The 16,783-nt window shown below is 33.6% G+C and overlaps 1 protein-coding gene across 1 annotated transcript in view; it reads left to right on the forward strand.

The window, feature by feature from the left end:
* CD2AP (CD2 associated protein) overlaps positions 1–16,783 on the forward strand; it is a 114,653-nt gene that overhangs the window by 82,905 nt on the left and 14,965 nt on the right. Inside the window, exons 12-15 of the mRNA XM_021714812.1 lie at positions 5,402–5,567; positions 8,015–8,157; positions 15,058–15,170; positions 15,913–16,014. Of these exons, the coding sequence (XP_021570487.1) occupies positions 5,402–5,567; positions 8,015–8,157; positions 15,058–15,170; positions 15,913–16,014 (524 nt within the window). The remainder of the gene's footprint in view (positions 1–5,401; positions 5,568–8,014; positions 8,158–15,057; positions 15,171–15,912; positions 16,015–16,783) is intronic.

Genomic DNA, 16,783 nt, shown 5'->3' on the forward strand with positions numbered 1-16,783 from the left:
TAGCGCGTGCCTGTAATTCCGGCTACTCGGAAGGCTGAGGCGGAAGGATCACCGGAGCCCAGCAGGTCGAGGCTGCGGTGGCCGGGAGCGGCCACTGCACTCCAGTCTGGGCGACAGAGTGAGACTCCAACTCAAAAAAAAAAAAAAAAAGAATACACTCACTACATTTTGGATAGTACTGTGTTTAATCTATTTCCAGATGATCAACAGAATAGAATATATGATATTTTAAAAATTAGAATTTATGCACTTGAAATCACTCATGCTTTGATGTTAGCATTGTTTATCACTTATTTTTCCATTTCAGTTCATGCAGCAGGAATCTAGTCCTCATCTGAATTAATGGATGGGTTAACTTATTATACACAGTACTGTAATATATTGCTGTAGTTTGTAATAAATGAAATATTTATTTTGTATTGTGTTAGTGAATATTTTAGCTATTTTTATTAAAAAATTCTTTGTATAATTAAGATAGCTCTTCTATATCTTAAGTTATCATAATATCCATATCTTGTATAATACTTCCATGGGCATTTAGGAAGGTAACATGAGACATTTTTTTTTTTATGTCTAAGTTTCCTCTTGGTTTTTGTAAATTTCTAGCTGAACTAGAATTTTAGTATTCACATACAAACGAATGAAGTTGGAGCCCTATCTCACATCATATACAAAAAGTAACTGACAAAGGATCATTAGAGTTTTAGCTTTTATATTTGGGCCATTGCCTTGTTAGGCTCTGATATTACCATGTGCTCTTTGAGCTATGGCTGTCTCCATGCTTCCTGGCTTTGGCCCCTTCCCTTACCTTGTGGAGGTGAATTTTCTCTTTCTCTCTCTCTCTCTCTCTCTCTCTCTCTAATTTACTTTTAAATAAACTTTTTTTAATCTTAAAAAAAATAGGAGTATGTTTTCATGGACTTAGATTTGACAGTAGATTCTTAGATATGTGTAATATTGTGGTATAATAAGAAATATATATTTGATTTTTGTCCTTAGTTCCTAGCACACAGCTCCTGACACCCTTGAAACTTCTTCAATGATAGGATAAGAGGAGCACCTTTTGTTATTTTTAACAAGCTCATTTTAACCACGCCTGAGTATATATTAATTGGATTGCTGTTGTAAAGCCCCTAAGGATGAGGGGACTGGCTGCCAGGGAAAACAACCAAGTGATTAGATTCCATTAAAAACTCTAAGCTACAAGGTTTAGAGAGCTTTTGAGTTGGTGTACATGTGTGGGCTAGGAATGTGGTACACCTGGAGAGGTCATGGAAACTGTGCACCTCTTTCCATATACCATGCCCTATGCATCTCTTTCATTTGGCTATTCTGAATTGTGTCCTTTATAATAAACTGGTAATCTTAAAGTGCCGTTTTGAGTTCTGTGAACCTTTCTAACAAATTATCGAACGTGGAGGAGAGGGGTTCTTGGGAACCCCCTATTTATAGCCAATTGGTCAGAAGTACAAGAGGTCTTGATTTGAGCCCCAGCGTTTTTGGCATCAAGGACTGGTTTTGTGGAAGACAATTTTTCTGTGGACTGGAGAGAGGAGTGATTTCAGGATGATTCAAGCACATAATATTTATTGTATACTTTATTTCTACTATTATTACATTGTAATATATAATGAAATAATTATATAACTCACCATTAGAAAAAAAAGAGGTGTGGATGGAAGTGGTAAATAACATAGTGGGCATGCCACTCATGGACTAAAATAAGTGTTGGATTCTGACTTAAAGCCTGCCACCAGATGCAGCTGTATAATTGAAGTACATCAACTCACTTGCAATTCAATGATAGGGTTTTGGTATGAGTCTGTAAGCAGTTGATTTATTATGGTGTCTGTACAGTCCAACCTCACTGCTAACGTTAATCTGTATTTGTAGCCACTCTCCAGTGCTAGCATCACCACCTCAGCTTCACCTCAGATCATCAGGCATTAGATTCTCATAAGGAGCATGTAATATAGATCCCTCGCATGCACAGTTCACAATAGGGTTTGCGCTTCTATGAGAATCTAATGCTGCCGCTGATCTGACAGAAGGTGGAGCTCAGATGGTAATGTGAGCCATGGGGAACGCCTGTAAATACAGGTGAAGCTTCATTCACTTGCTGGCCACTCACCTTCTGCTGTGAGGCCCAGTTCCTAACAGACCACAGACCTGTACCCATCCATGTCTCAGGGTTTGGGGACCCCTGGGTTAGATGATATATGTGTTTCTATAATAGAGTGGTTGCTTTGTTTTACTTTGTACTGTTTGGAGAAAATCTTGATTGATATCAGAGGGTGTCCCAAAAAAATGTATACACATTTTAAGAAAGGAAAAAAACTGTATTAAAATTGTACTACTGTATTTATACCCATAACAAAAGGTGAGTATAAGTCATGTTTGACTTCTGCAATTACAAGAAGTGCTCAAAGTGGTTACCATCAGCATCCAGTCACTTCTGATTATGGTGAGCTACTACAGGCTTTGTTGCTGTGCAAGGTCTCCTGGATCTTCCATTGTGCACATTACACACAGTACCATGTCTCTCAAACGTATCACAAATGTGTACATTTGTTAGGCATGTTGGAGGTTCTTTGCATACTCGTGCCTCCATTGTTGTACTTCCACAATGTTCTTGAATTTCAAATACCACTTTAAAATGGTCTCACACTCCTCAAACGACAGCTGTGCTTCCGCTGTTTTCTTTGACGGTCCTGCCTGCTGCGTGGTGATGCTAACATTCATTTGGTTAATGCCATCTATTGAGTGAAAGTCATACTACACATTTGCTACCATAATTCACTTCGAAAAGTAATACATAGATAATATCTCTTAAAATGTGTATATATATTTTTGGCATCCTGATATTTAATGGAATATTTAGTCACCAAAAAGAAATGAAATACTGCTATATGTTATAATAAGGATAAACCTCAAAAACATGCGAAGTAAAAGAAGCTAGGCACAAAGGATCACACAGTATATGATTCCATATGTATGAAGTATCCAGAATAGGTAAATCTACAGAAGGTAGGAGGGAAATACCTGGTTGCCGGAGGTTAGATGTAGGAGGGAATGGGAATAACTGATGAATGGGAAAAGGGTTATCTTTTGGGGAGATGGAAGTGTTTTAGAATTAGACAGAAGTGGTGGTTGTATAACATTGTGAATATACTAAATGTCACTGACATGTTCTCTTTAATATTGTTAATTTCATGCTCTATAAATGTCATCTCAAAAAACCCCAAAATCTAGTGTATAACTATACTGTCATCTTATACTAGTAATATAATAAATCAACATTATAGTTGATTTAGTAATGCAGATACTAGGAATGATGAATCTGATGTTTGTTACCTTTTGATTTCCATGAAAATTAAAATTTTTTTTTGTTTTAGAATAACACAGCAGGATTGATTTCACTGTTATTTCTATATCTGGTGGGTTTTTTTGTTGTTGAGATTGTTTTTTTTTGAGTTGGAGTCTCACTCTGTCACCCAGACTGGAGTACAGTGGCATGCTCATGGCCACTGCAGCCTTGACCTACTGGGCTCAGGTGATCCTTCCACCTCAGCCTTCTAAGTAGCTGGAACTACAGGCACACGTCACCACACCCAGCTAATTTTTTGATTTATTGTAGAGATGAGCTCTCACCAAGTTGCCCAGGCTGGGCTTGAACCTATGGGATCAGGCAGTCCTCTCACCTCAGCTTCCCAAAGTGCTGGGATTATTAGGTGTGAACCACCACGCCTGACCTTCTATATCTGTTAAAGAAGTATACTCAGTGAGCCTCTGTTTATCTTTTGACATTTTTCTTGGTATTTTGTATAAAACATTTTTCTTTATATTTTCTAGAAATTCAAGTTTGGTTGTTATAACTAAAGATAGCTTTATTTCATTATGGTCAGAATTGGAGAGTTGGACTTTTACTGCTGTTAGTATAATTATATACTATGTTGTTATATGCTGAAGCCATATGAAAATAGATTTTAGTACCAGATAGTGACCAGAGTTTTAATAGATTGAGCTATATTTTTGCATGAACCAAGGGAGCCATTAAATAAGTGACAAAACTGAGTTAATCGTATATAGTATTTTTGTTGTCGTGAGGTGACACTTATAATTTTTAGGGAAGGGCTTATCTTATAGCCTGTGGTGTCAGTTTCTGGTTGATATGAAATGTTATTTTAAACTTGTTATCCAGTGATAGACATTCTTTTCAAAGACCAAGAACATTTTGAAAACTACTCAGTATTGCACTTAGGAGTTTCTTATTTTGGGATATATGCCCTATCCTACATTTTAGTTGTCTGCTGTATCATGACCTCTTCACATGTGCACATGTCAGTTTGATACCTGTTCTTAGTAACTGAAAGATCAGAAAGCAAGTATGCCATGTGTAGTACTAAGAGTGTTTAGTGCCTTTTTGGTGATAAAATTGTTATTAGCCTAGCATAAAATTATTTTTATTGTTTTTTCCATCATATTTTAAAAAATCTGTCAAATAGAAATATGTTTCATTGCATTATTAAATGATGAAATGGTGTTAATAAAATTCTTGGTACAATAGTGAGAATTATAAATCTGTATTCTCTCATCTGTGGCTGATCACTTTAGCCTCAATTTCTTTTAACATTTGATTTTTTTGTGATGATGATGATGATGACGATGATGATTGTTATTTTTTGAGTTGGGGTCTCACTCTGTCACTCAGGCTGGAGTACAGTGGCATGATCATGGGTCACTATAGCTTCAGCTTTCTGGGCTCAGGTGGTCCTTCTGCCTCAGCTCCCCTGTGGCATGCACCTGTAGTGCAAGCTAATTTTTTGGTTTCTTTTTGTAGAGATAAGGTCTCATTGTAGTCCAGGCTGGTCTCGAACTCCTGGGCTTGAGCATTCCTCCTGCCTCAGCCTCCCAGAGTGCTGGGATTATAGGTGTGAGCCACTGTGCCCTGCCAGAGCCACCGTGCCTGGCCATGATTTTTTAAAAATGAGAATGTTACATGACACTAGAGTTCTGCTTGTTTTCAGCTTCATATATTTTAGTTTCAGAGAGTAGTCTAGATTTAATTTTCTGTTTAAAGTTATATGTGGTTATAACTGAGATAGAATACTACCCTTAAAAGCCAAGGAGACTCAAAACAATAAAAAGCAGTCATTATTCATTAATTAGAAACTTATTATTACTTTTCCTCCCTACCAAAGTAAACTTTATTTTTAGCTATTTATGCACATTATATTAAAATATAACTTTAAAATAAATAAAACTACATACGTTCACAAGTATTGAAAGTTAATATCCGTTCTGTCTCACACTTTTCCAGACTAACATTGACCATAGAAATAGACAGAAAACCTAGATAATTTTGATAGTTAATAACTTGTTAAATGTTTTTAAATCTCAGATGAAAAATCAGCTCTGGAACAGAAACCTTCCAAACCAGCAGCTCCACAAGTCCCACCCAAGAAGCCTACTCCACCCACTAAAGCCAATAATTTATTGAGATCTTCTGGAACCGTGTATTCAAAGCGACCTGAAAAACCAGTTCCTCCACCCCCTCCTGTAGCTAAGTGAGTTTTACCTAATTTTGAATTAGCCTATTGATTTACTCACCTTTGACCTAAATAGCTCTATTGTCTTTCTAAATCTGACAGGATTTTTGCTTTTTTTCCCTATTTTAAAAATTAACATATAAAATTGTATGTATTTATTGTATACAGCATGAGGTTTTGAAGTATAAATATATTGTGGAATGGGTAAGTCTAGCTAATTAACAATTGTATTACCTCACATATAATTTTTATGATGAGAACACTTAATGTCCACTCTGTTAGCACTTTTCAGGAATATAGTATATTGTCATTAAATATAGTCACTATACTCTACAATAGATTTCTTGAACTTATTCCTCCTATCTAACTGTAATTATGTATTCTTTGAGCAGCATCCTCCTCAAACCGTGCACCTTCAGCCACCCCAGCTTGTGGTAACCACTATTCTACTCTTTACTTCTATAAGATCAACTTTTTTAGTTTCCACATATGAGTGAGAACATGTAGTATTGGTCTTTTTGTACCTGCCTTATTTCACTTAACATAATGTTTTCCAGAGTCATTCATGCTGTCTCAAATGTCAGGATTTCCTTCTTTTTTTTTTTTTTTTTTAATGACAGAATAGTATTCCGTTCTTTATATATGCCACATTTCCTCCATTCATTTCTTGACACTTAGGTTGCTTTCATATAATGGCTATCATGTTGCTATAAACATGAGAGTGCAAATATCTCTTTGACATATTGATTTAATTTCCTTTAGCTATATACTCTATATATTAGCCATAAAGTAGTTCTATTTTTAACTTTTTGAGCAACCTCCATTCTGTTTTCAGTATTGGCTGCATTAATTTATATTACCACCCACAATGTGCTGAGGTTACCATTTCTCCACATCTTTGCCACCATTTGTTAATCTTTTATCTTTTTGAAAAGTTAAAATTTATTTCAGTTTTGAGAATAAAAACAAGTTTGAGAGCTGGGTATATACACAAAGATCACAAGCAAGTTCTGGCTATTTGATTGGAGCCTTGATGATTAAATGCAAAAGTTCCAGGGGACTGTTGCCATTCTGCCTGCTCTGATTATTAAAATGCAAGAGTTCCAGGGGACTAAGCACCATTTTGTCCACTATACTGGCAATCTCTTTGCATGAGCAGGCAGTTGGGAGTTGTAGTAAAAATCCAGTCAGGGTTGGAACCATGGCAGTGACCATGGAACTCTTACACATGGACCTGAATGCCTACTTACTAGGCATCAAGGAGTAGACTGCTGACCAAGAGATGAAGAAGGTATATAGCCAGAAGGCCCTCTCCTGTCACCCAGATGAAAATCCAGATAATGACGGAGCAGCTGAAATTTCCTACGAGCTTTTTCAGACCTTGGAGTTACTGACAATGTTGCAGTCAGGGCTGCATATGACAAGTTTAGGAAAGCCAAGTATCAGGCAACAGAAAGGACCTGGAGACTTGATGAGAAATGGAAGAAAGCGAAGATTTACTGCAGGCCCCGGCCCAGGTGGTTGAGGAGGAAAGCAGAAGCACGAGTATTCCACAGGAAGAGATCGGAGGCCTATGTGAAGTGTTCCTGGCAGATGGAAGACCCTCAGAATCTGACCCAGAGTACATATACCAGAACTTGACCAGAGTTTAAGAGGAAAGGCAGAAAATACTAAAGGCAAACAAACTTCAAATGAAAACTAAAATGGAGTGTAGGAACAATGAGTCAACAGGCAGCTATTCCAGAGACGTCCTCTGGTAGGTAGCTTTTGCAAAAGTATGGTGAAGTTCTCAGTCTGATGCTTTTTCAGAAAGAAAGCAGGTACTGCTGTGGTGGAGGATGGGACTCTTAAGGCTATCGGACAGGCTGTCTAGGGTAACATTGGCCTGGTTCGTAACTCTCTGAAGGTTTCCTGGTTGGAGGGACAGTCTCAGAGCATGATGGGCCACCCAGGACAAAGGACTCACTGCTCTCTTTCCTCGTGATGTGCATGAACAGCTGATTGCCTAGATGCAGTAGGAGCTCTAGGAGAGGAAGCTCCTTCTACTACAGCCCTTCCATCCACAACCCTTTATCAGAACATACCAATACACTTTAAAAAAAAAAAGGGGGAGCATTCTGTACATTTCAACTTAGCACTATTGCTTACCTTCATAGCAGTCCCTTCATTGTTGCATTTTAATTTTTAACTGTTTTTCCATATTTTTTCTGTAATAATTCCCTGTTAAATGTTAATTTTGTATTTATAATAGGTGGCTATACTTAATTAACTGTTTTAACATTTCTGATTTTTTGTCATCAGTCTTAGGTTAGAGGTTTACATTTATGGAAATAGTTTTATAGAACAGAAATTAAGCAGTATTATATTGTACAATCTTTAATGTCATTAAATCACAATTTTTTTTAAAAAGGCCATGTTTTTCTTATGTTTACAAATGATTTTTACATGTGTTTTTCTTATTTCAGGATTAATGGGGAAGTTTCTACTCTTTCATCAAAATTTGAAACTGAGCCAGTATCAAAACCAAAGTTAGATTTCGAACAGTTGCCACTTAGACCAAAATCAGTTGACCTTGACTCATTTACAGTAAGGAGCTCCAAAGAAACAGGTAAATCAGCATGGACAAAGGTGGTGCATCAAAAAAAGTTGTCAGTATCGTTTTCAGGAACTATTTAAAATAAGAGATGTGTATGCAGCTTGTGTGTGGAAAGATACTGTGGAAGTTACATAGTTGAAGATTGTTTAAAATTTAGTAGAAAAATAAACTTAAATAGGTGAAATATTTTGGTCCTTACTAGTCAGTTTCTTCATGATCAGAAGACTGAAATGGATAAGTATTCATACTGCTCGGAGGACTGAAATAGAGGCTAAAAGTTTATCCATCTATTATTTATCTCTTCATACTAGAATGACCATACTACCTAATTCAGGCAGATATGAATACATTGTAGTTTTAAAAGTTTAATAATGACATAGACTTTCAGTACCAGCACTAGATTACATTTGATAAGACTTAAAAAATTGTATCCTCTTGATCTGGAGATACTTTTGTTGTCAGTACAGGAAAATATACTTTTTATTACTCTATATAAAGTCAGCAGGTTTCACTTCTTTAGATAAATGTTGTTTCTTAGGGCTTTAGGGTTTTTTTTCACTCATTTAAATCATCTTTATTTGTCTAGTCTGTACTTCCTCCTGGTCTTTTATACCTGCTAGTTTTAAAGTGAAAAACTTGAAGCAGAGAAGTCTTGATATAGGTCTTGATCAAAAACATTGTGTTATATTACCACATTGTGGTAGTATAGTGCTTTGCATTTGTTTTTTGACTTCTTACATTTTTCAAAGCACTTTCTCATATATGTTCTTATTTTATCTTTTACATTAACTCTAGGAAGCAGATGCTATTTTCACTGTTTTGTGTCTAGATAAAATAAGCTACAAATGCATCAAATATACGAGATCACATAAATAAAAATTTCTTTTATATAAAGTGTTCTGTGATGTTCTTCTAAAAAACCCTTAATCTCTTGATATATTGTTTAGCTTGAGTGTTAACATTTTATATTTACATTTAAAACTTAGGCCAGTTTACACTTAGATGTTTTTTGTCACCTTATTGTAAAATACGCTGTTAGAGTTTCAGATTTTTTCAAGTGATCTTATTTTTTCAGTTTGCCAATGCAAAAGCTCTGACTTAAGTATGGCCTCCTTTTATTTTTTTTAACATGAATATTTTATAGATCCTTGTGTCATATTTGGATCTTACTTGCTCTGAATGAAGCTGTATTCACTGCTGATTTCTGGAAATTGAGATTTTTTATTGTATTTTAGAGGAATTCACTGAAATATATTCAGATTGTTTTATCTGGTAAAAATTGTCCTTGTTTACTATTAAGCAATGAAAAAAAGTTTGTTTTTAAAAATTTTTATTTTTTATTGAGTTTGTAGTAAAAAGTTAATTTTATCACTTCATATTTTTTTCTGTTTGGCTTAAAATATAGACAGAAATGTGTTTCAAAAGTAATAGTCGAAGAGAAGCAGATTATTTGTACACTTTTAAATCTGGAAGAAAAAAAGTATTTCCATTATATTTTGAATTTTCACAGTTTTCTGGGATCTTTATCATAGAAGTTATAAACGTTGATGGAGGCTGGGTGCAATGACTCATGCCTTTAAACCCCAACATTTTGGGAGACTGAGGTAGGAGGATTGCTTGAACCCAGGAGTTTGAGACCAGCCTGGGCAACATAGCAAGACCTCGTCTCTATAAAAAACCGAAAAAATTAGCCTTGCGTGGTGGTGAGGGCCTGTAATTCTAGCTACTCGGTGGACTGACTTGGGAGAATCACCTGAGCCCATGAGATCGATGCTGTGGTGAACTGTGATCATGCCACTGCATTCCAACTTGGGGAAAGGAGTGAGATCCCGACTCAAAAAATATATACATACATGTTGATGGAGTCTGTTTGCGAGTTGAGGGAATAACATTTGGAACCCATATTATCCGATGGCTTTGTATTCTTGAACATTTGCTTTATTTAGTTTATTTCAAGCTGGCGGAAATTTGAAAGTAATTTAGGTAATTAAAACAAATTTTCACTTTTTAAAAACTGAATCATATAAAATCACAATTTTTGTTTGCTTTTCTACATTTCTAGTAAAAAATAATGCACATAACAATTTTACTTTCTTGGGTTTTTTGCCCCTTTCTTGTCTTTTATTCATTGCTGTCATTTATTCTTCACTTAAATAGACAATGAGGCTTTTTGGAACAGGTCTTGGAAACTTCTTATTTATTTCTGGTTCGTTTTTTTCTTCACATAAATAAGGAAATAATCTTAGAGATGGTGAGACTTACAGAAAACTAACAGTTAATGTCTGGGCTGCTGTTCTTTATTCCTTCCATTTAGTTGCCCTACCTTTGCTATACCTCTCTTATAATCCTGTAAAGTTCAGAAAATATAAATGTTGGGAAAATGTTCAGAAAATATTCATGTTAAGTGCCAGATATTTACTGAGCAAGTGTAAGTAGTGTTTTAGGCACAGTAGCACTTTAATATTAAACCTATAGTTGATAGTAGCAAATAGCTTATGTCCTAAACATAAATTTAGAGCCTCTTTCGTACTAGCACCTCTTTCTTATTAGCCTCTTTCTTATTACCTTGTAAAAGTATAATATCATGTGTTCTCCTAGTATTTGAAATGTAAAAGTGTTCTATGAAAATGTTAATACCTTGAACAAATATGTATTGTGGCTCAAATACAGTCTAAAATTTGACATTAGGTTGAGACAGTTTAGTTTATATTTTTGGCTTAGTGTGAGGTTTTTACATTTAAAAAATAGTGTATGAAACTAGCCTATTACATGTGAGTTTTAAGAAGTTTAAGGCATATATGAAAACCTCTTATTGAGAGTTTCATTATTATATAAAATAATAATTTGAGGTAAAATGGTATAGTAGAAAGTATATTGACTTTGCTGTAAGAAAATAAAGATTTTATTTATTAGCTGATTGGTCATAGCACGCTTCCTAATCTGTTTTTCTCCCTTAACTATTTAATGATTTGGTATGTCTTCTATGCCTTGATTAGATTACCTGACATGGAAGTTATTGCAAATGTGTTTTTTCCTTCTTTCCTCCCTCTTCTATTGTTAAACTCATCTCATTTTGCTTTTGTTCTAATTTATAAAGGATATAAGTTCCTGATGGTATTCTCATTTGTAAAGCCACATATAAATATTTGTATATGTATATACAAAATAGTTATGTATGCAAATACAGATTGTGGCTTTTGTACATGTAAGAAATACATAACTTAGAGCATTCAAATTTTCTTTTTTTAATGACATGAAGTAACTTTTGAATTTATTCATATATATTCTCATTTATAATATGGTGCTATAAATTGAAGATCTGTTAAGAATCATGTTTAACATTCTTTTTCAAATACTTCCTCAAAAATGAGTTTAAGGAGAATCTTACTACCACTACTAATTAATTATACAGTTTGCAAGTTCCGAATATTTCAAAAATAGTAAATTTGCTGAAAAGTAAAATTATTTTCAAATTAATTTTAAAATACAAGATAGAAAATTTAATGCTAGCATAGCTATTGCATTGAGAAAGCCCAGCTGATGAGGTTTCCTTAGAATGTTTCCTTAGAGTATTTGGATTGTTTTTCTGTGATAAATGCTTATATGATTAAAAGGAAATTTTAGAGAAACATATATTATTTGACCCCAAAGCATTTATTTTTGAATAAGGAAACACATTCTTTTCAGTTACATTGATAGTTGATTTATTTTTTTAAACTTTTTCAGTATTTACTCGTTTATTTCTTCCAGAAAGAATTCATGGTGGAATTTTTAAAGTAGATGCCTATTGAGTAGCATATACTATAAAAAGTAAACTTGTGTTTAAGCAAGGATCTAAAAAAATTTAATTTCTAATAATAGTTTTCTTTATCAAATCATATTATAGAGTATCACACATAAGGCATTAGTGAATTCTTATTTATATATGTAGGAGATATTTAAAGATTTTGTTGAGTCATATTTTTATTCTGAGGTATTTAAAAATACTCGGCATATCTTTCTTTGTGATACCATAGAATTAAAATAGCCTCTTTAGTTTTAACTTCTGTCATGTGCTAAAGACTAAAATTTGACTAAAAGGTAGTTTAATTTTAGTTACAACTATGTTATGAAATGTCACTATTACTGGTTTATTACTCTGATCTCTTAAAGCACTAAGACATTCGTTTTGGAAAGCTGTCTTGGTGTTCAGTGAGTAATAAGACAAGGCTTCTTTCTAGCTTTAATGTATATTGAAATTAATACTAATCTTAATTTTTCTTTTTGAAAGACAAAGGAATGAATCTAAAATCTAATATACATCTTAAGTAAATACTTATATGCTGAACATTGAAATGGTTCTATTCATTCTACTACTGTTCCTTTTTCCTGTTTTGTAAAATAATTTTTTGGTTTAGTCTTTTTTCTAGACATTTCTATCCTTGACTTTTCTTTCCAGATTTTGTTTCCTAGCCTGTTTGCCATGTTTCCCTTCTTACGTGTCAGGAAATTATTCTACCCTTCTCCATTTTGGTAAGATGAAAATTTATACGAGAAATCAAAATAATATTTTCAGTATAAATAGGTGGTGCACATTGATTTTTCTTTGTAATTTTACTGAAGGTGTACATGTTTGTCTGTCTATTTATTCTAACCCTTTTGGTTTTCCATTTTAAAATATAATGAAATTCATTTTGGAAAAATTATCCTGATTCGTTTACAGTATTCTTTTGTTAAAAGTTTTTTGTGTTTTTTTAAAAAGGAAATTGGCAATCATAAAAATCAGTTTATTTACCCCCCCATTGGATGTTTTATTTTGAGTTTTAAAAATTCCATGTCTTCCTGGCAGCATGTAGAAGTGTAAGTGGTTGGTAGAGTGACAAGTGTGATTGCAAGAGATAAGTGATTGTAATGCCTTTAATGCCATGTATACAGTCTAAGGCCATTGTTATCACTCTTAGGTAAATTTAAAAGCCTTTAGATATGCCATGAGTCCAAAATGTGCACTGTTCATTTTACTAACCTAATGGCTTAAATGGAGAACCTGAGAGAGTTCTAGAATAGTCAAATTATTTGTCTTGATGTTGTAGTTCAAACTGGACCATACAGAAGACATTTTGCATTAGCATGGTGTATAATTTTGTAAATTTATGTTTTATTTACCCTTTCAGTTTCATTTCTCTTCGTCTTTTCCTGTTTTTTTTGTTTTGTTTTGTTTTCCTTTCTTCAAGTTGCTTAAATATGCATTTGAAAATAATCTCTACAGGCCAAAACGATTGGATTGTATTTTCTAAGAATTTTTTTTTGTGGGTTGTTAATGCACACTTATCAGTGTAAAAAGCAACTTTTAATCCTTCAAAGTACAACATGTTAGTATCTTTTAAAAATACTGATTGTTTATTTAAATTTGCAAATAAAAAGACATACTTAAATATATTTTTTTATTCAGACTATTCAGATTACATAATAAGTTTTCCACTAAAGTCACTTATTTCTTACTATGGCTTGTTACATTTTATAATTACTTAACACAGTTATCAAAAGGCTCAAAACAAAAATTAAACTGAGCATATTAAGAGTGTCTGTTTTGATGAATTAGCTAATTGACTTGATCCAGGGGAAAACACAGTAATTGATGGAAAAAAATCAACAGTACTTCTGGTTGTTATAAAATGCATATTGCCAAACAGTGATGCTTTCTTTTCTGCCTTACCTTCGTGTCCTCCATTCCTTTAAAAAAAATTATCTAAATAAGCTATTTTGAATATCAAAATTAATGAATAAGTTTTGAGGTTGGTGATGATGTCTTTAGGTCTCTTTTAAGAAATAGCAAATAACTGAGTTGGGACATCTAAATATCTGTCAGAAAGTGTTATAAACATCTAGGCAGATGGTAATACAAAGAATGACTCCAGACCTGGAAGATTAGACCAGAGATACCTGCTCTTCTGTTTTGGCTGTGGTTAATATTCTGAGTTTGGATTCTGGGCTAAGGAAGGTTTACTGACAGTGGAAGTTACCCTTAGGATTCTTGTAGCACATATAGATATCTGGGCTTCAAAGTTCATGAAATTCCTTTAGCAAGACTTTCTGGGTCATCTAGAAAAAGGCAAGGTATTATATAACCGTTGTTTCAGAGATAAGAATTACCCATAGATTTGTCCTTCAACCCAAGTAATTGGGTCAAAGATCAGTCAGCCTTTGGTGGCATGGAAGCAAGTTGGTAATTTATATACCATTTTCCTTTGGTATCTGTTTTGCCTAGATTTTTAACTATCCTATGATTACTAAACATAGTTATATCTAAGCAAAGATGCAGTAAACTGTTTTGAGTTCCAGCTATAACATACTGTACACATCCATATATATATATATATATATATATATATATAATAGCACATTAAATCATGCTTTCTCTTTACAGTGAGAGAGGCAAATGGAAAGCAGCAGGTTGCCAGATATAGTCAAATTCTCAACATTTGAATTTATTTCACTACTTGAAGTTTAAAACAAATCTTAAAAATAAAGTTTTTTATATCTTGTAATTTATTATGAGTTTAAGAAGTAGATTTTTTTAAATAAGCAAGAACGTAAGTTGACAGTTTTTTATGTTACTACAATTTTTGATACAGATTTGTTTTTCAATATTAACTTCTTGTTGAGATCTAAGTCTCTGTTGGAAATATAACCCATATAGTGTTAATATAAAAGTCATATATGATATAATGTATTAGGTAAAGAGGCTGTTTGTTTTTCTTTTAAGGGCAAGTGTTGTTTTCCAAATGCATATGAAAAGCACAGGTCAACTTGTGAGTCCTTCAAAGTGGTGGCACTCTTTAATTTATAGTTTGTCCAAAAAATCAAAACATTATTTTTCACCTTTTAAAAGGTACAGTTATCTCTTAGTAGATAATGTTTATTTTTATTCTCTAGATGTTGTAAATTTTGATGACATAGCTTCCTCAGAAAACTTGCATCATCTCACTGCAAATAGACCAAAGATGCCTGGAAGAAGATTGCCTGGCCGCTTCAATGGTGGACATTCTGTGAGTTACGCTTGCTGTTGTAAAACCCAGAGCATTTAGCAAATACAGAGTCCATCTGAAGATGAGATTGAGAAAGGGTTTATAGCTCCACCTAAGTTTAAAAATCAGAAAGATAGCTGCTATACTTCTACGCATACAGAAAATGCTAATATTTAAGGAGATAGAGGGGGAGAGAGATGTTCATTTCAGTAGAGCCTACAATGGAAGGTTATAGAATTGAAAGAAAGAAGTTGTTGTCATTATACTGTAAATATAGAGCACAGAGTCAAAGCAGGACAAGAAGAACCTGTTTAATGTATCTGTCCAACAGCAGTGATAGAACTGAACAGTAGATAGTCATTTTAGGAAAAATTGAGAAAAAATTTTCTCCTGAAATATTCCATGTTTTTATACTATTTGTCCTTGGTCTAAATGTATAACTTCTGTTTATGCTTTCTCTACATTGCCTGGAATACTGGTGGTACTTTCATATTAATATATAGCTGTTAAGCATTACAGTACTTTTAAATTACCTAAGTGAATAAATTATTTGCAGGTAAGAAGCAAGTTTGTTGCCCTGAAGATATGCAAATATATTATTGAACTTGAAATTTTCTGGCATCCTGTTAACAGTAATGGACTATCACGAACAGTAGCAGCTGAAAAAAACCCCATAAATGTTACTTGCTTTATTATCCAAATGCTTACTACCTTTTCCTTCTTTGGTCTATTCTGTCTCTTGTTGTTTTAAAAAATTATTCAGCCAACTCAAAGCCCAGAAAAAATCTTGAAGTTACCAAAAGAAGAGGATAGTGCCAACCTAAAGCCATCTGAATTCAAAAAGGATACATGCTACTCTCCAAAGGTGAGGTGCATTGTGGTCTAAGATTTGTGTAATTTCTAGGATTCTTTGTGAACATCAAAATTAAGATATTCTTTAAGAAGGATTTCATCTTCTGCCAAGAAATAATGCTTGCTGAAAATTGAGTTGTTAAACTTAGACAATTGGCTGCAGATGTTTTAGAAGAACTTGTATTATTTTAAGTGAATACTATAAGTGTTACATAGTCCATAGATCTATTTATAAATTTTGTTTTATTTTCCCACTAAACATACAGACTTAAGGTCAGAAATCATTACTTAAATATTCCTTACCTAGCTTGGCGCTTAGCATCATAATTATATATTCAATATGTACTGAAATGAATGGCAGAATACTGTACATGGATCCTTTATCTATGACAGTGTGTTAAGTGTCTTTTCAAAACTTTTGTTATTTTCATTTAACATAGTTTTACCACAAATGACACATATTTTTTAAAAGGTCATATTTTCTCCTAAATTATTCCTCAATATCATTTCAGGACTTTTTGGTAAGTAGTAGTCTGATTCTCTCAGCTGTCAGCCATGCATTAAAATTTTACTAAAACAACTTGCTGTTGTTTTAGTGAAATGCTAAAGGGTACCAGACTGTAGACTCATTTTAATGACTTTTCCATAAACTTACTAAATTCTTCTTCTTTATTATTATTATTATTATTTGAGTTGGAGTCTCACTCTGTCCTAGGCTATAGTACAGTGGGACACTCAAGGCCACCCCAGTGTCGACTTGCTGGACTCTGGCGATCCTTCCA

The sequence above is a fragment of the Carlito syrichta genome, unplaced genomic scaffold, assembly GCF_000164805.1.
Source record: "Carlito syrichta isolate Samal-C Ts95f unplaced genomic scaffold, Tarsius_syrichta-2.0.1 Scaffold305794, whole genome shotgun sequence".
In the NCBI taxonomy this organism is placed as follows: domain Eukaryota; kingdom Metazoa; phylum Chordata; class Mammalia; order Primates; family Tarsiidae; genus Carlito; species Carlito syrichta.